Source organism: Anolis carolinensis, chromosome 4, assembly GCF_035594765.1.
Source record: "Anolis carolinensis isolate JA03-04 chromosome 4, rAnoCar3.1.pri, whole genome shotgun sequence".
NCBI classification, from domain to species: domain Eukaryota; kingdom Metazoa; phylum Chordata; class Lepidosauria; order Squamata; family Dactyloidae; genus Anolis; species Anolis carolinensis.
Window position 1 is genome coordinate 63,229,055 of NC_085844.1, and position 23,677 is coordinate 63,252,731.

The 23,677-nt window shown below is 41.7% G+C and overlaps 1 protein-coding gene across 4 annotated transcripts in view; it reads right to left on the reverse strand.

Moving 5' to 3' along the window:
• spire1 (spire type actin nucleation factor 1) overlaps positions 1-23,677 on the reverse strand; it is a 131,585-nt gene that overhangs the window by 28,914 nt on the left and 78,994 nt on the right. For all 4 annotated transcript variants that reach the window (XM_062980541.1, XM_062980542.1, XM_062980544.1 and 1 more), the window contains exons 4-8: positions 15,749-15,874; positions 7,301-7,384; positions 4,750-4,914; positions 4,294-4,380; positions 2,355-2,484 (exon numbers count right to left, since the gene is read on the reverse strand). In XM_062980541.1, coding sequence (XP_062836611.1) covers positions 2,355-2,484; positions 4,294-4,380; positions 4,750-4,914; positions 7,301-7,384; positions 15,749-15,874 — 592 coding nt within the window. The remainder of the gene's footprint in view (positions 1-2,354; positions 2,485-4,293; positions 4,381-4,749; positions 4,915-7,300; positions 7,385-15,748; positions 15,875-23,677) is intronic.

A 23,677-nucleotide genomic window follows, 5' to 3' on the forward strand; every position in this document is an offset into this window, starting at 1 on the left:
TTTACAAGCAACAGACACAGAGAGTGAACTGCATGCACATAAAGGATGCACAATGAATGCCTTCCTTCTAATAACATTAAGCTATAACCAGTTAAAAAATATTTTTTTCTACAGTCACTACAAATTTTGTGATGGTTGTAAAACCATCATTTTTTAAAAACTGGTAACAAAGTAAGCACAATCCAATCTACCATGTTTGCAGGACAAATAGTTCCTATAGGCATAAGGTAAAGGTAAAGGTTTTCCCCTAACATTAAGTCTAGTCATGTCCGACTCTGGGGGATGGTGCTCATCTCCATTTCTAAGCCGAAGAGCCAGCGTTGTCCATAGACACTTCCTAGGTCATGGGGCCGGCATGACAGCATGGACTACCGTTACCTTCCCACAGAAGCTGTACCTATTGATCTACTCACATTTGCATGTTTTCGAACTGCTAGGTTGGCAGAAGCTGGGGCTAATAGCAGGAGCTCACTCCATTCCCCGGATTCAAACCGTCAACCTTTCGGTCAGCATGTTCAGCAGCTCAGCAGTTTAATCTGCTGTGCCACTGGAGGGCTCCATCCTATAGGCATAGTTCACCAAAAAAACTGGAGAGTGGCTCCTGCGATGGCCCAGAGAGTCCAATGGAGCTCCCAAGTTGCCCACCAAAATAGATTTAGTCATGCATCTGTAAACCATGTCAATCTACACCTTCTGAATAATACAGTTTACCTGATTCATTTCAATAGCAAATGCTATTTAAAGACAGAAACAAATTAACATAATTTTGCTCTAGACAAAAAAATGAAATGGGAGAACCTTTCCTTTCTACTAGATCAAAAAAGTCCTTCATAGAAAAAAAGTTCAAGACATTTGACCTTGTTTTAGTCTTTTCCCAGACATGTTCCTACTTCTTAAACCTGTACCTTAAAATCCTGTGTGCAGCATTATCATGTTCTGACATTTCATTTCTGAGATCTATAGTTTAAAGGGGAGTGCTGGGCGAAAGAAATGTATTATCTTTCTCTTTGTTATAAAATATCTTAGTCAAAGACTTATGGTTTGAAATCATAGAAAAATAAAAGCTCTGGGTGTAAAAATGTATTCAGAGGCTCAAAACAATATTTTAAGCTTGCTACCGTGTTTCCCCGAAAATAAGACAGTGTCTTATATTAATTTTTGCTCCCAAAGATGTGCTAGGTTTTATTTTCAGGGGATGTCTTATTTTTCCATGAAGAAGAATTCACATTTATTGTTAAAAAATGAACATTTATTATACACTGTACAGTAGTTGTCATCACAAACCAACATAACCAGACAAACTGAATCCTTCAAGAATTTCTTGTTACTACCATTATTTCCATGTACAACTGGTATGTACCTTTACCAATCCTGAATGCTCTGGTGTTCTGTTTGGCGGGCATGCTTCCAAACAAAATCTTTGCTAGGTCTTACTTTCGGGGGAGGCCTTATATTTAGCAATTCAGCAAAACTTCTACTAGGTCTTATTTTTCGGGGATGTCTTATTTTCGGGGAAACAGGGTAAGAGACTTTTAAGAACCTGTCCAAACAAATTTACTGAGTAGCACAATTTAAAAAAAAGTCTAGAAATATATTAAAATATATGCTAAAGAAAACTCTCAGGTAGTTTATAAGGACTTTGAAACAATTATAATTTTTTAAGCAATCACAGAATCTGGAACAGTTGATCCATATATTATGATCAAAACAAACTAAAATGACTCAAAGAGGAGGCAGCCATAAATTCAGGAAACATGTTTAAAAATGGATCTATGAGCTTAAGACTCTGACAACTAACAACACTTGAAGCTGCACTCCTGCGACGGGGATGTTCACAGCAACTGAGTCACAACAAATGTTATTTGGGAAAATTCCAGAGAGATTAGCACAATTGTTGCTGCTATGATCACTAACTACTGTGTGCAGTGTTACAGCCACTAATATTTTAATGACCTGTAACATGAATAGCAGCTAAGGAGCAAAGCCATTCCCAAGGCCGAGCTATTTTGAGACCTTTTAAGAAAAGTTGATTGCTCAGAGTTTGACCAGTTCAGCTTGGGAGCACTGATCTGGTCTGTTTCAAGAAGGGCCAGGCACCAGGGAAGGCATCTATCTGTATGCCAATGTGCCTTTATGCCATACGTGTTTAGTTTTATTTCATTTAGCATTTCAGGTGATTTGTGTTATTCTGTTCGATGTTTCAGCATACATTTACCCTGATTTTATTAAGGTCATCAGTTCCATCTCACTTTTTTCCAACCAAGGTAATACACTTACAAAACCTTAATAAAGAGGAATAACTGTGTTAACCCATCATCATCCAAAATAAATGTCATTAAAATAAAAATACTTACCTAGCCTGCTACGTCTGATCTCATCTGGAGAAACAGGTCTCAACTTCCTTTCAGACTTAATTTCTTCCAATATTCTTTCATGCAGGCTACGTGGGCGTTGTGGAGTTGGTTTCAATTTTCTTGCAGATGCCTTGAGTATACAAAAGTAGGAGATTTATGTCACTAACCATGTTTATCAGTAGAAAATCCACTCAAAAATAGAGAAATTAGTGTAATTCTTAGGAATCTCAACAGTATGTCTCTTTGTTACAAAGTCTGGAAGTTAAGACTTTCTATAACAGTGGTTCTCAACCTATGGGTCCCCAGATGTTTTGGCCTTCAACTTCCAGAAATTCTAACAGCTAGTAAACTGGCTGGAATTTCTGGGAGTTGTAAGCCAAAACAGCTGGGGACCCACAGGTTGAGAACCACTGATCTATAACCTTCTACCATAAATTGACTACTAGCAATTTTCAACATTCACTTGGCCCTCTATATCCACAAATTCTACATTGATTGATTCAATCACTGCTTGAACATATTAATAATACTACAAGCATACCGTGATTTTGCCCTTATATATAAGGGATGTTACTATGTCATTACATATGGTGGCATTTGAGCACTTATAAATTTTGTGTCTAGGGGAAGGGGGCTCTGGAACCAACCCCCTACTGGACACCAAGTGCCCACTGTACTAACAATATACTAATCTAATTGCTTTATTCTCAGAAATCTAGAAAGACCTATATATAGTGCACTGGATTGATGGATTTATTTTGCTTTCATTGATAAGTTTTAGTTCAGGCAGGGGCAAACTAAGGCCTGGGGGCTGGATCCTTATGCAGAAAGGACTGGGGAGGAAGATACACAGTAGCTGAGAGCCCTCTGGGGCTTTCTCAGCCACTCCATGTCTTGCCCTCCTCTCTGCATAAGGATGGTGTGAGTGACCCCATCCTTATGCTGAGAGGATGGCCCGAGGAAGGCATGTAGTGGCTGAGAGCCCTCTGAAGCACTCTCGGCTATCATCTGTCTCATTCTCCTCCCAGCATAATGCCAAAAGGACAGCCCAAAGACCGAGGGAGGAGGATCAGGGCAGTCACCGCATGTCCCGTTTTTCTCCTGACATAAGGATGGGGTGATCAGCCCATTCTTATGCCAAGAGAACAACCTGAAGATGACCTGGGCCTAGCGCCACCCCCTCCCAGCCAGGTCCTTTCCCAGGCCTTCCCCCTCCCGGGCCCATCCCACCCAGCACGTGCCCGACTGCCCTCCCTCCTGGCCCAGCCCTCTCAGCCAGGCCCATAATGTGGTCCCAAGGCAATAAAGTTTGCCCATGTCTGTTCTAGTTGGTCTCTTGGAGAAAACCTGATAATTAGGGTTTTTTTCTGAGGAGCTCCCACAAAAAGGAAAAATTAAAAGCTCTGTTTGTGCTTAGACTATTGAAAGTGGTGCGTTGGATCTCAAGCCTATTTTAATCCTCATAAACTACAGTTTCATAACACCCTGATCAGGCTGGCAGGAACACTTCTAGAAATAAACCAAAATAAGTTATTTACTATGTATTGAGCATTCACAATATAGTGAAAGGTGGTATTTTGGAAGCACAGTCAGCTCTACGGAGTGAGAGACACCTGGGAATGTGAAAAAAGAAACCTTCTCTTTTAATCCAAGAAAGTATATTTGAACATTACAATGGCAAAGAGTCAAGGATAACACAAAAGCCATAAAAACATCATTATAACAGTAACAGTGACCAGGAGTGGTCCCTCTTTCCTATTCCAGTCCCCAAGTATCACAAAAAACTACTCTTGAGGGCTAAGAAACACTCTGCAACTGGTCTCCTAGAAATACGGAAGGCTGAAGCTGGAGAGGAGAAGGAAAGTGCCAGCAGAACACTTCATGTAGATCCTTCCTTTTTCTTAGAACTGTGGCTCAAGGTGGCTTACAAAATACGTACTGGATTTAATGGAGGTCGAGAACGAATAAAATCCAATATAATTTCATGGGCACTCTTTTTTAATCGCGGAGGGATATCCCCATTGACCTGAAAGAGAAAGAAACTAAGTTTTTGCTTTCACATTTATATCACATGACAGTCTAATAATCCAACCAAAGCTATGCATCCTAAACTAACACGATTATTAATTGACTTAACAGTATGCAATATGTTAAAAATGCTGAGGATGTATTTTTGGTTTTAACAAGAAATAGCTTGCCAAGCACTACTTCTGCTACAACAGCCAATGGAAGGGAAAGCATGATAGAAGGAATTCTAGTTAATTTATCACTTCTAGCAGTACCATCACCTAATTGCACTCATATTTTACTGCAAAAACAAAAAAAATTCAAAATCATAACACATTTCACTGATGTATAGGGAACTTCTTTTTCTTCTGTATTTGTCATAGCTTACCATGACTTTCCTTAAAGTATAGCGTTTGGATCGGATATCATCCATTAGCATCTCATATGGAGTCAACTGATACTCTATGGGAAGAGGATTGTACAAACGTTCTTGAACCTTCTTCAGTTTCACACCATTTCTCAAGTCTCGCATGACCTGTACCCAAAATTGGGCCTGAAGAAATAATAATGTTTTTCAGAATACTGAAACAAACACTGATCTAGCAAATGTAAAGTAACTAATAAGACTCTAAACTAAGCTAATAGTTAATCTAAATAAATGCACTTTTTCATACTTGCATTTTTATTACAAAATTTCTGGAAACTTTATAGACTTTTATATGTACAGTAGAGTCTCACTTATCCAACACTCGCTTATCCAACGTTCTGGATTATCCAACACATTTTTGTAGTCAATGTTTTCAATATATCGTGATATTTTGGTGCTAAATTTATAATTCCGGAAATTACTACATAGCATTACTGCGTATTGAACTACCTTTTCTGTCAAATTTGTTGTATAACATGATGTTTTGGTGCTTAATTTGTAAAATCATAACCTAATTTGATGTTTAATAGGCTTTTCCTTAGTGCCACCTTATTATCCAACATATTCGCTTATCCAATGTTCTGCCGGCCCGTTTATGTTGGATAAGTGAGATTCTACTGTATTTATGGAAGTTAATTCTTTCCTCAAAGATATTCTACATATAGGACAGAACATTGTAACACTTTTTTTTCCTTGAAGACACATGTAAAGAATTACAATGTGCATTGCCATTTAGATATGAATTGATAGAATTGCCATTACTCAATCTTCTCTTCATTAAGCATGTTGCCCAGTTCTGTCAACCTTTCCTCATATGTTTTCTTTTCCATAGTTTTTTTAATTCTTATTGCCCTTTTCTGAACCTGCTCTGAAGTGTCTATATTCTTTTCAAAATGAAGCACTAGAATGAATGCTGTACTCATGAAGCCTGGCCGGTGCAAGGCATAATAAAATACCACTATTATTTCCCTTGACTTGAAAACCATGCAATCTCCTTATTTTGCAACAGAATATTACAGTATAAATGGGATACTAAGATTATTAAGGAATACTGAAGTGTGGACTCATTAAGGCAGATGGTAGAAAAGTGAGAACAACACATTATTAGCTGATATGTTGGCCAAAGGATTAGAAAATAAAGGGATGAAAATGAATGAAGTTAGCAATGGAACTGAATATTTAAGAGTCTCTTATTTTAAAAGGAGAAAGGTAGAAAGATTGTTGATATTGAACTAAATATTTGTTATATCATCTTTCTAGGTTTTATCAAGAATTTACAACATACTGTACACAGAGAGTTCTTTGAATGTGGGGAAAGATTTTACCTGTTTTTTTTACTGTGTACGTCAGGGGTCCTCAAACCTTTTAAGTGGAGGACCGATTCACAGTCTCTCAGACTGTTGGGGGGCCAGACTATGATGAAATAGTCCAAAATTAGGATGGTTGTCGTTGTGTGCCTTCAAGTCATTTCAGACTTAGGTCAACCCTAAATCTAAAGTTTAGGACAGGGGCCAGGTAAATGACCTTGGAGGGCTGCATCCGGCCAGTCGGGCTTAGTTTTGGGTCCCCTGGTGTATGTTATCTCTCATCTACTATACGCTTGTGCCTTTCTCATTATCCCTTTGATTTTCCCCTGACCAAAATGTATTGTTAACATATTTCAATTTTAAAACTGTATGTTAAAAAAAAATCAAACAAGTACCATGCACTTTTGAGCATTCCACAACATAAATATGCAGAATGATAATTTAGCTTTATAACAATACGTGTACTTAGAATGGTTGATTTGTATTCAAATTATCATTACTGTTTACATTTTAACTAGAAGTCAAAACATAATTGAGAGAACTTTTTTATCTGACATGCATTTTAGCAGAACAACAATTCATTTGTAGAAAATTAGTTCCTAATTAAGAGATATTTGAACAAAGGCTTCTAATTTAAAAGTGATTTTGTTTTTCCTATCATTAAGAATGTGCTCATATAGTTTCTCAGTTAATAACAAAACTTAGGTAGGATAGAAAAAAATAGCTCTTTACAAATCTGTACAAAAGACAGGAAAGATGACAGTAGGCAAGTTTTCCATTACTTCATTACCACATCCTAACTTTTAAGCCTTCATTTTTGTAATAACCTTCTAAAAATGACATCCTTCTTTATCTTAGTGCTAACACTGCAGTCCTCAGCATGATGATTCAGACGCAAAGTTCCACTGCATGAAATGAAAACTACTTCTTAGAAGAGAATTAGCCCCAGTAAATTCAATTAGTATCAATTCTGAATGAACAAAAAAGGATTTCAGTATTTGTCAAATGAGATCTTCTGCTTAGGGCTATGCTTATGATCACAAAGAACTAGTAGGTTTTTGTGTTTATTGCCCCAAAACGAAATATGCATCTTTTTCTCTTTTTCAAGGAGTCATGTGAACAGTAAATATTTCTCCTGACTGTCAAACTGCATATTTGCCACTATCCTGTCAACATCATTTACTATATTATTCAAAGGTACTGACCCAATCAGCAGTTTTTAATTCATCAAGATCTGTGCTGGAGTCATCGGTTAGTCCTTTGTCCATTTCCTGAATCTTCTTCAAATTCTGTCAGATAAAATAAAACTATATATTCGCTTAAATGCAGTAAGAACAAAGAGGCAAATATTAAAGGAAGGACAGGTTGCTTACCTGTAACCATGTTTCTTCGAGTGTACTCTGTGAATTCACACTAATGGAGAGGCTGTGCCTGCGCAGGTTCCAACGGAAACTCTTCCCAAGCTGAAGTTTAAATTTTGGCGGTAGCCACGCCCCTCCGTCCCCGGAGGGCATATAAGGCAGCCCTCGGCGCCCGCTCCCCAGTTCCTACGCCGCTAAGGCAACGAGGAAGGAAGAGGGTTTGCCAGAGGGGAAGGAAGGGCGGGCTTGTGTGAATTCACAGAGTACACTCGAAGAAACATGGTTACAGGTAAGCAACCTGTCCTTTTTCTTCGTGTACTCTGTGAATGCACACTAATGGAGACTAGCAAGCTTAGGTCTCGGAGGCGGGCTAAGCAAACCCTGACAACGAGATAATGTCCAAACATATGTTTATTAAACATCAATAACATGGTCCGAAGGACCCATTGAAGTATTGCATGAACACACGCATAACACCGAGAGCAACCCGGTAAGGCATGATATAAACAATTTAAGAAAACATGTGCAAGTAAGGCGCATCATTCTCCAAAGGAGGAAGGCAGTGGCAAATAAGGCACAATTTGTCAGAGATAACAGTGCAAACATGTACTGAACAGGAAATCGACAAAAGGATGGCATGAAAAAACATCCACAAAATAGGAATACATGAAGGAGCCTTTCAGGACAAGCAGGATGACAAAACTGCCCTAGCAAAGGCTGAATCCTTTAAGGTTTTCTGGTCTACCCTATAGTGAGACACAAACGTAAGTGGGTTGGACCAGATCGCTGCCCTGCAAATAGAGTCCAGGGGGATACCCCTTAGGAAGGCAGTCGACGTGGAGAGGCCCCTCGTCGAACGCGGGCGGACCGACGGAGGGGGTGGGCGTTTGGCCAGTTCGTAGGCCAATTCAATAGCCTGAGCAATCCAATGAGACAGTCTCTGTGAAGAAATAGGATTGCCCAGTTTATCTGGAGCATGGGCCACAAAAAGTTTTGGGGTCTTTCGAATGTCTTTAGTACGGTCCCGATAGAAAAGGAGTGCCCTGCGCACATCAAGGAGGTGCAGTCTCCGTTCAAGGGGAGACGAGGGGTCTGGAAAGAAGGCGGGGAGGACAATGTCCTGGTTAAGGTGAAAAGCTGAGACCACCTTAGGAAGGAAGGTGATGTCCGGGCGGAGAACGGCACGGTCATGATGAAAACGGAGGTAAGGTTCATCAACCCGAAGGGCTGCCAGTTCCGAGGGTCTGCGCGCTGAAGTTATGGCCACCAGGAAGGCAACTTTCCAAGAAAGGAGACGTAGGTCGGTCGAGGCCAAAGGCTCGAAAGGGGAGGTAGTGAGCTGGGAAAGCACGAGCTCGAGGTTCCACCCCGGAGTAGGAGGCTGAGACGGGGGGCAGATGTTATTGTATCCTTTTAAGAAGGTTTTGACAAGGTGATCAGAGAACAACGACGGTCTACCATGTTGTTGAAAACACCAGGATAGGGCGGCCAAGTAAGATTTCATAGAAGCAAGAGAAAGTTTTTGGTCTGCCAGAGACATAAGAAAGTCTAGCACTATCGGTACCGAGGTTGGGAAGGCAACAATTCCTCGGGAGCGAAGAAAGGAGCGGAAGCGAGAAACTTTATAAGTGTAAGATCTGGTTGTAGCCGGCTTGTGAGCTGCGCGGAGGACCTCCTGCAGGTTCTGCGGGAGGGAGGTCAGGCGAGAATTCTCCAAGCAGTGAGATGTAGAGAGGGGAGATCCGGGTGCAGGATCTGGCCGTTCTCCCTGGACAAGAGGTGCGGGAGGAGAGGCAGGGTGACGAAGGTCGCTCTGGAGAGATGAAGAAGAGCCGGGAACCAAGGTTGGCGAGGCCATGCTGGAGCTATCAGGATCGCCGACGTCGGTATCGACCGGAGTTTCTGTAGGACCTTTGGTATGAGAGGAAAAGGCGGAAAGAGGTAGATCAGTTCCGCTGACCAGTCTAGAAGGAAGGCGTCCCCCAGGCAGCCTGGAAAGGAGGACGGGGGAAGTCTCGCCCCGTACCGAGGCAACTGTGCGTTCTGGGGAGAAGCGAAGAGGTCCAGAGTGGGAAAGCCCCATTTGTGAAAAAGAGAAAGAAGAGTCTCGGGATCGAGCATCCACTCGTGGGAGGAGGTCGTCATTCTGCTGAGGGCATCCGCTAAATTGTTCTGGATCCCGGGAAGGTGAATCGCCGAGACTTGAATGTTGCGGGCTATACACCAGTACCACAGCTGGGAGGAGAGAAGCATCAGCTTCCTTGAACCCGTGCCGCCCTGTTTGTTGATGTAGAAGACTGCTACTGTGTTGTCTGATTGGACGAGGACAGATTTTTGGGAGATCAGGCGGGAGAAGGCTTTCAGAGCCTTGAAGATGGCAAGAAGCTCCAGAAAGTTTATGTGATTGGCCTTCTCGGGAGGAGACCAGAGGCCTTGAACAGTGAGACCGCTCATGTGGGCTCCCCAGTCGAAATTGGATGAGTCCGTGGTTATAGTGGACGAGGGAGGAGTCGGGTGGAACGGAAGACCCTTGCAGACGTTGGAGAGGGACTTCCACCAGAGAAGCGACCGACGAACGTGGAGTGGGATGGAGAGAAACCTCGAGTTGAGGTGGCGAAAAGGCTTGAAAACGTCTATAAACCATCTTTGCAGAGCGCGGAGATGGAGCCTGGCAAACGGGGTTGTGAGGACTGTGGAGGCCATGTGGCCCAGCAATACCTGGATGGACCGAGCCCGAACCCTCCGGTGGGTCTCGCAAAAGGAGATTTGTTGACGAAGGGCTAGGAACCTGTCGAGCGGGAGAGAGACAGTCCGAGAGATTGAGTTGAACAGGGCACCGATGAAGCGGATTTTGTTCGACGGAGTGAGGTGAGATTTGTCGGGGTTTAGCTGGAGACCGAGAGATTCTAGAAGGGAGAGGGTGTATTCGACGTGACGTCGGAGGAGGGCAGGGTCGGATTCGACTAGAAGCCAGTCGTCTAGATAAGGGAAGACTGTGATCCCCTGGAGCCGGAGGTGGGCGGCCACGACAGCGACGACTTTGGTAAAGACCCTTGGGGCCATAGAGAGGCCAAAGGGTAAAGCGGTAAACTGGTAGGTTTGGTCGAGAACTTTGAAAGAGAGGAAGCGCCTGTGGGTTTCTCGGATCGCTACGTGGAAATACGCGTCTCGTAGGTCTATAGACACGAAGTAGTCCCCGCGTTGAAGCATCGGGAGGATGGAGGCGATGGAGACCATCCTGAACTTGGTTGGACGTATGAAGGCATTGAGCATGCGTAAGTCCAGAATTGGGCGGAGGCCCCCACCCCTCTTCGGGACCGTGAAGTATCTGGAGAAGAAGTTTTGAGGGTCCTGTATCGATGGAGAAGGCCGAATAGCCCCTTTGGCGAGGAGGGCGTTGACCTCTGCGAGAATTTCTCGAGAAGGGTTGGAGAGAAGAACTTGTCCCGTGGGTGGGAGCTCTTCGAACTCTAAGGCATAGCCTTCTTGGACAATCTTGAGGACCCAGGCATCTGAAGTGATAGATTTCCACCGGTGAAAGAAGGGAGCCAGGCGGTCTAAAAAGAGACCATGAGGTTGATTTGGTGGAAGAGAGGGGTGCGGAGGAATGAGAACTGCATCGGTACCGTAGAAAGAGTCTCTGGAGAGAGAGATGGCGTCAGGAACGCCGGTGGGGTTGACCAGCGGTGGGGGTGGTACGACCGCGTTGTCTTTGCGGTTGAACAGCGCGTCGAGGCTGTTGGCGGTTCTGGTTGTTCGGTACCGAGGGACGCCTGAAGGATTGATGGCGGTAAGAGGGAGGCGGGAAACGCCGAAAACGCTGAGGAAACCACTTGGTGCGGTGGGTTTGGGGTTGGTCACCGCATTTAGTGGCCAGAACTTTAAAGTCATGGTTGGTTTTGAGCTTGTCGTCAGTGCCAGAGTTGAAGAGGCCCATGGCGTCGAAGGGGAGGTCTTCGATGACTTGCCTGGAGGAGGAGGACAAACCGGACGACCTCAGCCAGGCGTGGCGACGAATGGCAATGGCATGGGCGATCATCTTGCCGGCCGTGTCGCCTGTATGCTTAGCCATCTGAATTTGATGATGCGCCAGCGAGTCGGCCTCTTGCTGGAGGGTGGACAGAACCGTCCGGTCTTCGTCAGACAACTTCGCGAAGAAGGGCTGTGCTTTTTCCCAAATGATCTGCTGGTAGGCCCCCATACAAGCCCCATAGTTCGCCATTCTACAAAGTAGAAGGGCCCCGGAATAGAGCTTACGACCGACCGCGTCAAATCTCTTGCCCTCTCTATCTGCAGGGGTAGTGGATTCACGACCGGAGGTTTGAGAAGCCTTAACGACCATGGAATTTGGGTCGGGATGGTGTTTAAGCCATTCTAAGGTGTCGTCATCTGTACGATACCAAGATTCGATTCTCTTCGAGGTAGGAGGAATCGAGGAAGGAGTCTTCCAAGATGATTGGATGACATCTAGAAGGTACGGCAAAAACGGTAACAACGTGGCTGGAGGGGCTTGGGCTTGGACCCGTTTGAAAACCGGGTCAGACACCGCCTTGGAAGTTTGTTTGATTTCCAGACCCAGGGCATCAGCCATTCTAATCATTTGTTCAGAGAAAGCCCGAATGTTGTCGGTAGGCGAAGGAGGGTCCACCTCATAAGCATCATGAGGAGGAGAGAGATCGAGGCCTAGAGATACCACCGAGGCCGAGAGAGCGGAATCAGGGCGATCGACATCAATCTCATCATCCTCAGCCCCTTGAGGGGACTGAGGAGGAGATGACAACACAGTCTCTGGTGGAGGCAAAGCCTCAAGAGCAGGAGCAATCTGTGGCCGAGTTTCCTTTGAGGCCGAGGCCTGGGCCGCTCGAGCCAGACGAGTGGTTTGTCTACCCCGCTCCGGTGTCGAGGTCGGGGGAAAAAGCTGTTGCCGAGACGGGCGATGTGAGACCGCAGGTCGAGGAGACGGCACCCTGACCACTGTCTGAGTGGAGTGGTGGGGTGAGTCCTGTAACTCGCCATCAGAAAGTTGGTGAGGAGAAGGCTGACGAGGCCGCTGAGCGGGAGCGATGGGAGAGGACTTTCTAGAAGAAGTCGCCGAAGAAGGGACGTCCATCTTGGAGGAAGCAGAGGAGGAAGAACGTTGGGTCGCCCTCTTCTTTGCAAGCGGTTGTTTTGATGGAACCCTCATGGATTTACCCGGTGTGGGAGGGACCATTGCTGAGTCGGATTGGGTCCGACGAGCTTCCTCATGAGCCCTTTTAAAGGCGATCTTCATCGCAGAGGTCGACGGAGGGGACCCGAGATGGGATCGAACCGAGGACACGGAGGCCACCGAGCTCGATGTCGAGGAAGGGCCGACCCAACCGGAACGAGTCGACATAGTAGCCGTGGTGAGTGTGCACGGCGGTTTGGCGGCTTTAGCCGTTTTGGAGGCTCTGGACGCCCTGGACGAGACCGAGGGAGCTTTAGCTGTCGGAGCCGACATCGATCTCGGGTTGAGCGACAGCTTCGTGCCCGAAGTCGACGGAACGGGCTCAGGGGCAAGCGATTTTTCGTAGAGCGCCGCTCTAAGCCTCGCGGCTCTATTCTTCCTAGCCTGAGCCGTCAGGGCTAGGAAGAAACGGCAGGTACCGACGACATGTGCCTCCCCGAGGCAGAAGAGGCACTTGGCGTGGCCGTCGGAATCAGGAATTTTAGCGGCACACTGAGTGCAGCGCTTGAAGCGAGTCGTAGACATGAGAGTCCGAAGTGAACCTTGCGGCGGAAAAAAAGGAACTGGGGAGCGGGCGCCGAGGGCTGCCTTATATGCCCTCCGGGGACGGAGGGGCGTGGCTACCGCCAAAATTTAAACTTCAGCTTGGGAAGAGTTTCCGTTGGAACCTGCGCAGGCGCAGCCTCTCCATTAGTGTGCATTCACAGAGTACACGAAGAAAAAACATGTTTAAAAGAACTTCATATTTTATTGCATGCTTATTCAAATAGCATAACTACTATCATTGATTCAGCCATGAGCTGAATCATACTTTAGAAGTAACACTTGAAAACTTTGTGTCTTCTACATTCCAACAGCTCTTTTTCAATACTGAAATGAGCTAATTCAATACATATTAATTTCCAGTATTTAGATACTACCTCAGAAAACAATGTGGGGATAATTTGCAATAAACATACAAAATACTGTACCAATAATTTAAATATAATAAGGCCACAAAATCGAAGTTAAAACAAAACATGGGCACCCCCTGCTGAAACTAACATTACCCAAAATAAAATACACAAAGATACTGACATAACATGGATCATTTAATGGTTAAAGTGGGAAAAGTTTTCACCTGCACTCCAAATAAATAACTACACATCAGAGAGACAGTGTCTAGCAAATCTGGGGAAGCAGTTCTTTAACAGAGATGCCACTTAATATGTTGTTTTTAGTGTTGTTATTCCACCTTTCCCCAAAGTTGGGACTCAAAATGGCACATTTTGCACTATGATGTATTTTGACAGCATTACTAATTAGAACATATACAGTATTTACAAAGCCTCTGATTTTACGGCAGAATACTGAATACTGCGTTCAATTAAGTAAATGATTCTGACTATGCAATATAAAAATATTGGTGATTCCTTTGAAATATTCATTTTTTATCATTTATCAGAACTATAAAAGACAAACAAGCTTTCACAACAGTATGAAGGTAATCAAGAGCTAAATATGAGAATATATAAAATATCACACCAATGCTGCGAATTGATCTAGACTTCCTCATGAGTAACATAAGTTTAACTAATTTCATTGGATCTATTTGCAGTATGATTTAGATCTAGAGCTAAATCAATGGCTATAATATAAAATAGCCATTTAAATGAAGGCATTTCACTTTAAAAATCACTCCTAATTACAGATTGCATAAAATGGGTTAACATATGCTGAGGAAGATGATACAGGAATATCTCCCTAAAGAGATCCTTTGAAAGCTTTTGCCACTGAGAGAGATTGCTTTTTGTTCTGTCTTTTATACAACATTTGTTCCAGTTCTGCTGCTTTTAATCTTTGTGGAAAATGTTCAGGAAAGGAAACAAAACAACAAGTAGACTGAACTGGTAACAGATTGGTTAGTGGTTTTCTGAGCAAAATCAATTGAATTATATTTTTGGTATCTCACAGATAACTGCTATAAAGCCAGATCTCTCGCTCTCTCTCTCTCTCTCTCTCTCTCTCTCTCTCTAGATATATATATATATATAATTCCATTATATTTCACAAGAACTATGTCAATGTGTATCTACAAGTAATTACAAATGGAATTAGGATTCAAATTTTATTTTACAAATGCACCTTGTTGAGATATTACCGTGTATAGAACCTACTTAACTGAACAGCATAAGTCTAGATGTACATACTTTCCATTTTGTTCAGACAGTATACTCTCACTCATAAGCTTTAATTCTTTAGAATTCAAGTTTGCAGTGGATAAGACATTATGTTCGTGAATATTATCCAACTGCCTGTGCTACTGCAGTAGAGGAAACCATGGACCTTCAATATATTATTTATTTATTTATTTACCCTATTTATACCCCGCCTTTCTCACCCCACAGGGGACTCAAGGCGGCTTACATATGGCAAGAATTCATATATGATTTACATATTGTGACATTAGAACCTGGTAGTCTTTATTGCTGCCTTGAAGATAAGCAAGAATCACATACCACTGTTTTCATGTGTACAACTCAGGGGTTCAGTGCAGGAGCAGTTTAGACATGCACAGAACCAGTAGAACTTTCTTGTTGCTATATAACGAACATTCAACTCTATTACTATATTTTCAAAAAAGACTCACAACATTCAAAAACATCCATCCACATGTTTGTATAAGAAAGTTTATTACTTTATCTAAACCTAATAAACCGATTCCTTTGAAACAAACACATTTCAGAGTTATGAAACCAGTTTGTTTCAACGAACTATACAATAATGCTAAATTGGAGTAGCAGGGGAAAAAAAATAAAAGTTAGAGAATAAAAAAAGAAAGCACTCATGAACCTGAAACTCATTATAGGTTGATCCTATCATGATTAATCATGGTTTGTCATGATTTCAAAACATCCTGCAGTCTCTCTTACATAGATTTTACATTTTGAAAGCATTTCCTAATCATTTAACATTTTAAATGTTTATCTATATGATCTATAAATAACATTTTTGAAATAAAAATAATAAACAATACACAAAAGTACAAAACAACTCCCAAAAATGATAAAACAAAAGATCCAAATGACTTTTACTCAGCTTACCTCTCTTGCACTTTTAATTCTGGCCAAGAAGGTATACAACTCCATTGTCTCAGCAAACAGTGCCCGACATACCGCTTGATAGTGATTTGGTGCATCTGATCGAGTTGGTAGATGGGCAGCACAGAGCTAGGGGGAAAGAATTTTAATGAAAAAATGTAATTATTCTTGTTTTACATAATAAAATGCTATGACATACTAAAAATGTGTCCGAGAAAAGATCCATTATACACAATCCTTTGGTACTGCAACCAAACTTCACAATCCATGCACTTATTATTATTCCACTACCCAAAAGAACTAAATGAACATTCACAGAAATGTATCTGGCCCAGGAAAAGCTGCAGTGCCATTATCTGCTCTGCCACTGTTCCTAAGAATGAGATGCAAGTAGGCTATTAGAAAGAACTCCCAGAGCAAAGGTAGTTCTTTCACTGTATTGGTCTTTAAATAGAAGGCTACATAATTCAGAAATATATCGCAAACTGACTTAATCTGAATCAGCAATCTTACAGAATCACAGAATCATAGAGTTTGGAGGGACATGAGGGACATAATACCGGCAATTTTTCATTCCCTTGTAGTTCACCATGTTTCCAGGTTGAGGAGGAGACTTCAGTGGGGTACTTATCCCTTCAAAGAAGTAGCAAATCCTCACCAGAAAGATACACTATATGAGGAGCAGGTTAAGTTCCACTTAACAGTGATATTTATTGCATATACATTATGATTGTCTTAATCTGACCAATATTCAGTTCTAGAAAGCCTGTTACATGACATTCTTTACAAAATGAGAAAAATGAATAGTTCACAACTTAATACAGAATGATTCTCTAATTATCAACAGCTTAATAAATAAATAGTGACTCTCAACCTGAGGTCCACAGATGTTTTTGACCTACAACTCCCAGAAATCCCAGCAACATCTGAGGGCCCCCTGGTTGAGAACCACTGGCCTACATCACTGGTTCTCAACCTGTGGGTTCCCAGGGGTTTTGGCCTACAACTCCCAGAAATCCCAGCCAGTTTACCAGCTGTTAGGATTTCTGGGAGCTGAAGGCCAAAACATCTGGGGACCCACAGGTTGATAACCACTGGTACATCAAGCATCCTCAAACTGTGGCTCTCCAGCTGTTTGGGCCTCCAATGCCCAGAACCCCTAGCCAGTTTGTACAATGGTTTGAGGATGCCTGGTCTATATGCCGAGAGTACACAATGAATGAACCTGAAACTGCAAGTTGTCAAATTAGTACAAAATGAATGAACTTGAAATTGTAAGTTTTCAAAGAAGTAGCTGAGTAAAGAGGAATTGTGTAAATACAGTGCTATAAATAATGTGTATCAAAACAATACTGTATTGTAAAGATTCACCGGAAATAATATTTAGTGAATATTACAGGTTTCGTGGATCTTTTAACATTAATATGCAATCACGGACATTAACTTCTGTCAGTGCAATTGATATCATCAGGGCTTTGTAATTATGTGTCTCGCATGATTTGTAAATGCATAGGTACAGGTATGTCATAATTTTTGTCATAATATTTGTCATAATATATTTGAAAACCACTTTGAGTCCCCCATCCGGGGTGAGAAAAGTGATATACAAGTGAAGTAAATGAATAAAATAATTAATGTGTCACTTTCACCAGTAGTTGGAGCTAAAGGACTGCTTCCACCCATATGGGCCTGCCCAAGAACTTCAGGTGATATGAGAGGGAACTGTGGCCATCACCAGGATTTGAAATTGTTATATGTCAGGGGTCCCCAAACTAAGGCCCGGGGGCCCAGTGCGGCCCATCGAAGTCATTTATCTGGCCCCTGCAGAGGCAGCTCCCTCTTCCTCCGCCGAGGAAGGTACATGCGGCGCGAGGTAGGAGGGAAAGGCGCGCACCTTTCCCATCTCCTCCCTCGCCTCGTGCGTGCCTTCCAAAGCTTTGCTTGTTTAAAATGGTATTTTAATTATTATTTAATTAATAATTACTTATTAAGGGGTGCTTTGCTAGTGCTTTTGGTGCACAAAGGTAGAAGGACGTTGGACTAAATGGCCCAAGAGGTCTCTTCCAACCCTCTTTATTATTTTTATTATGATTATGATTAACATTGAGGCTGTATTTATTCGTGTTTTGTTTTTTACTTCAAAATAAGATATGTACAGTGTGCGCTGCATAGGAATTTGTTCATAGTTTTTTAAAAAACTATAGTCCGGCCCTCCAATGGTCAGAGGGACCGTGAACTGGCCCCCTGTTTAAAAAGTTTGGGGACCCCTAATATATATAGTCATTTATAAGTCCAGAAATTATATTTAAATCAACAACCCCAAACATTGCTTGACTCATCCACACGTCAACGCAAGTACAATTACTTAACTCTTATCAAAAAGGGAACCCTGCCCTTCTCTTGAGTAGAATGGTGAAAGCCAAGAGCTTAGTCCATCCTGGGAGAACCTAAAAGAAACACAAAGCCCTTCTACTCACTCTTGTCGTGGTGCTGCTTCTGTCCTTTTTGAATGGTTGGGTGGCTCCTTGACACGTTCCCTCAAAGGGGGATTTCTTAATATCATGGCAAAAAAACCCATTTTCGATGGCTAGGTGGGAAAATGGTGCCAGCAGTGGTTAGGGGCAGCTAACTCTCATGGAACATCTCAACATTCATAATTTTGGTGTCAAAACCTGCTTTCGACTTATGTTGACTTAAACATGAGTATAGGTGCTATTTGCTGAAGAGGCTCCACTCTTTGTTCTTACACCAGAAGGAGAAGACTCTTCATTGGTGGGCAAATAAAAAGGTGAGTTGAGTGGTAGTGAAAGCTAGAGCTGACTCATTCTTTCTTCCAGTTTCAGACTTGCCACAGTTGATTGGGAAGGGAAAGAATGTACACAGTATTTTTGGTTTAAAGTGCTGCCTGTGCTGTTCACAAGAAACACAGTGAAAGGATGCATTTGCAAACAAGAAGAAAAACATTATGCGTGTTAATGAGGGAAGGGAGAAAGTATGCAAGTGGGTGTGCTGTGTAATTAAATTTCTGTGTGAAGCTTTTATGTTCAGGGCCCATTTTGGGCTGCTTAGAAAGTGGGTTGACGTTTTTTTTTGTTAGATCACTAAGAAGATTAGAGCATTTTCATCTACATTCAGAGGTCATAGGGGAAAAAAACATTATGTAAACAGGGGAGCCTGCCAACTTTCTCCTCCTGGGTTTATTTTCCTGTGAGTAGGGAGCAACAGCAAATCCAGGCTGTGTGGTGCTCAAAGAAATTACTGCTATCAGGAAAGATCAAACAAAACTTCTGGCTCCATTTGAATGCGTGTCATCAAGAATGAAACCAAATTACAACTAAATATTCTCAACTGACTGACCTCACAAAGCTCACTTGGCTTCCATATAAGCGGTTTCAAATAAGGATATGAAACTTGTACCACAACAACTCAGTCTTACTTGGGTTACAGTTCAAAAGATACACACTTCTTTCAACTTCTGATCATCAAATGAAAAGAGATGTATTTCCATTCTGGACATGGAACAAGAAGATTTCTCGTGGGACCTAAAACATTATCTAATTATTGATGATTCTCCAAGTAAGCACCAAAAATATACCAAACTTTTATCCTTTGGATATTTGAGCTTAAACGGATGGAAATCTGCCACACATCTGCCATGCTGAGTCCTTTATCCATGGAGCCAATCTCTTTTCATGGCTTCTGATCTTTCACACTAAAATCTGCCACACACACATGTATTCAGCCACATCAGCATGTGTGATGATAAAATTAGGCAGCTGTCATTTCCCCTAAAACTGCTGGACGCTTTTCTCAAAATGTATACACACAGCTTCCCATGTGTCCCACCTGTACTTGATGTAGTTCTGTAGACCTTGACAATACTATAGTGAAAGAGAGAGGACTGAGCTAGTTGGGATAGTGAAAGGTCCTTTGCTGGATGTCCAACCATCTTTCTAAAGTTGAAACCAGCCACCAGTTTTAATCAACATCATGGTATAGCGAATTACAATCATGGTGTTGCAGAAAATAATACAATTTTTCCCAATCTATATAATACACCTAAACCTGCTAATTATCCCATGGGAAAAGTGCGAGCTACCTCCTAGGTATTATCAGTATACTTGTGTGTACTCAAAGAAGTGGCTAATTACACAACCTTCAAATTTTTACTAAAGGCCACCACACAACAATGGCATTTGGATAATTATAGGTAGCAACCAAAGAAAAAAAGAGATTACCTCTACAAGAAACTAGGAATAAGGATCCCCACTGAGATGTTTTGTATCTGTGCAACGGAAAATGTAGAGTACCTATGCTAGAGAAAAAGTGACCTAACCAACAACAAACAACAGACACGAACTCTGAATCCAGGCCAAAATGCAGCACATGGTTCCATCAGAGCAGAAACTTATTTCTGTATTAATGTCATATTGTCTTATTTGTCTGGAAAATTAGTTCATTTACACCAATTCTGGTAACAGGAGCCGGGGGGGGGGGGGGGGAGTACACACAAGCTTTGTGGAGTGAACTATGGGGATCACATGCCTACCAATTACTGTAGCTAAGAAACTTGCTTCTTATAATGGTACTTACTAATGAAACATTGCTACTTATGTACTGTACTGTCAGAAAAAGGTTACATCTTTTAATTTTCTTTCAGTTCTGGTGCTATAAACATGCTTTCAAATCGAATGGCCATAAAGTTTAAACGGAGACTAATGCAAAGGACATACTGGAGACAAGGCAGTAAACTGAAGGGGGGGGGGGGTAATTTGCAATATTCCGATTGAACTTCAGAGGGTTGATGCATTCTCTGTATGGAGGAAGGGATTAACCACCTGGGAGATGACAGATGGTGCACAGACCCACTTTTAAGAGGATCCCAAGAAGACCAGCTCAGCATTAACCCAAAGGTATAGCTGAGTAGTAACAGCAGTGGCAGATGTCATCACAAAACTATAGATGCAGACTGAAATGATGAAGTAATCCCTCACTGTATTCTTTAACAGCTGAGTGATAGGTTTGCAGAAACATGATTTCTTACAGCAGTGGACATCTAGGCATAGGCTGGGGTTGTTTTTTCATTCCTAACAAAATGCACATTGAAATCAATTAGTTTTATCCTTTGTTAAAACAGTGCAATTTTTAAAAAAATGCAACTAGGTATTTTTTAAAAAGACGAAGATAATGAGGATTTGATTGTTAGATACCACATTTAAAAGCATATGGAAGGCAAAGGTTTTAAAGTTAAAAATTGAGTCAGTGACTCAAAGAAACATTACCCATTGGTCTGGGAAAATATATAAACTTATAGATCTAATAGTGGCTTAGAAAGTAGAGCGCCAAACTTCCACCTGATAAAGCACTATTTTCGACAAACTAATAGCAAAAAATGAATGCCCATTGCTACAAAGAAATTGTGTAAAAAGCCTTCTGAGAGCCATGATAGTAATATGTGGTCTTTTAAACCCCTCTATTCTCCTTCAGAACATGAATTTATTTTAACTTGAACCACATGATATATTCATATGCACACAGCATCTGGGGTATACAGCCATACAATGGATCCAAGTTATTGCTTTTCACTGTGGTGTTCAATCTAAGCCCAATCATTCTTGGATCTGGATTCAAGCAAAGATCCAAAGTGACAATGATGTTTCTTTTTTGTCATAGAAAGTTATTACTTTTGAAATTACAAATTGGAGATGAGGGCTTGACTCCCTACTCAGCCATAGAATTCCATTGGGTGACCTTAAACAAGTCACATTTTCAGAGGAAATCTAACCAAGAAAACCTTGTGATAGATTCCGCTTAGGGCTGCCATAAGCGGGAAACAACTTTGAGACCAACAACAACTAGTTTATCAAAGCCTTTGGGGGGAGGGTCTATTTTTACCCCATTTTGTACATGTATGTGGGTTTTAGTGTTTAAATGTGTGCTAATTCATTCAATAATTTCACGTATGTTTGTATTTTTACAGTTTAATATTTTAAATTAATACAATTTGAAATACTTCTCTTGAAAGTTAACCTGAAATCCTTAGATATATGGTTGGGCATAAATATTATAAAATAAATTCATAAATATGTAGTTCAAAGGGAAACAATTATAGATCACATGCACGGCCTTAAAGCCATGTATACAAATTCTTTAGATCATGGCTTTAGGATGTTACTAGCTGTGCCCGGCCACACGTTGCTGTGGCGAAGTCTGGTGGTATGGGAAATAAAGTATTGAGGAATTGGTGGTAGTTAAGGTAAAGTGTAAAGGTTTTCCCCAGACATTAAGTCCAGTCGTGTCTGACTCTGGAGGTTGGTGCTCATCTCCATTTCTAAGCCGAAGAGCCGGCGTTGTTCGTAGACTACTCCAAGGTCATGTGGGATGACTACATGGAGCGGCGTTACCTTCCTGCCGGAGCAGTACCTATTGATGCACTCACATTTGCATGTTTTTGAACTTCTGGGTTGGCAGAAGCTGGGGCTAACAGTGGGGGCTCTCTCCGCTCCCCCAATTCAAACCTGTGGCCTTTCGGTCCATAAGTTCAGCAGCTCAGCGCTTTAACACGCTGCGCCATCAGGGGATATTATTTCCTAAAGGTTGTGAATATACAATATTTCTGATTGGTTTTTTTTGTTTGTTGGAGGCAAGTATGAATGCTGCAATTAGGAAAAATGATTAGGATGTAATGGCCTTGCAGCTTTAAAGCCTGGCTGTATCCTCCCTGAGTGAATTTTTTGTTGGGAGGTGTTAGCTGGCCCTGATTGTTTCCTGTCTGGAATTCCCTTGTTTTCAGAGTGGTGTTGTTTGCGATATTTTATGTGCTTCTACTGTCTGTGGCCCTGAGAAAACAGGATTTGCCAGACTTTGATTATGGGAATACTTTGTTGGGAGGTGTTAGCTGGCCCTGATTGTTTCCTGTGTGGAATTCCCTTGTTTATTTACTGTCCTGGTTTTAGAGATTATATTGTTCTGCTTTATTCTATCCCAGTAATTATTTCATATTAAAGAAGAATCTCACTTATCCAACATTCGCTTATACAATGTTCTGGATTATCCAACGCAGTCTGCCTTTTCATAATCAATGTTTTTGTAGTCAGTGTTTTAAATTCATTGTGATATTTTAGTGGTAAATTTGTAAATACAATACAGTACAGTAGAGTCTCACTTATCCAACATAAACGGGCCAGCAGAACGTTGGATAAGCGAATATGTTGGATAATGAGGAATTAAGGATAACCCTATTAAACATCAAATTAAGTTATGATTTTACAAATTAAGCACCAAAACATCATGTTAGACAACAAATTTGTCAGAAAAAGTAGTTCAGTACACAGTAATGCTATATAGTAATTACTGTATTTATGAATTTAGCACCAAAATATCACGATATATTGAAAGCATTGACTACAAAAATGCGTTGGATAATCCAGAACGTTGGATAAGCGAGTGTTGGATAAGTGAGACGCTACTGTAAATACTACATAGCATTACTGCGCATGGAACTACTTTTTCTGTCAAATTTGTTGTATAATATGATGTTTTGGTGCTCAATTTGTATAACGATTACCTAATTTGATGTTTAATTGGCTTTTCCTGAATCCCTTCTTATTATCCAACATATTCACTTATCCTGCCGGCCTGTTTACGTTGGATAAGTGAGACTCTACTGTATATTGATAATCTTAAATTATTTGCTTAGAACTGGATTATATGAGGCCCCTTCTTCACAGCTGTATAAAATGCACACTGAAGTGGATTATATGGCAGTGTGGAGTCAAGATAATCCAGTGCAAAGCAGATAATATAAGATTATAAATGGGTTATATAGCTGTGTGGAAGGGCCTTGAGTCTACACTGCCATATAATCCAGTGCAAATTAGATAATCTGTGGAAGAAGTCTAAGTGAGGCCTAAATCTGCCTGTCCCCTAACT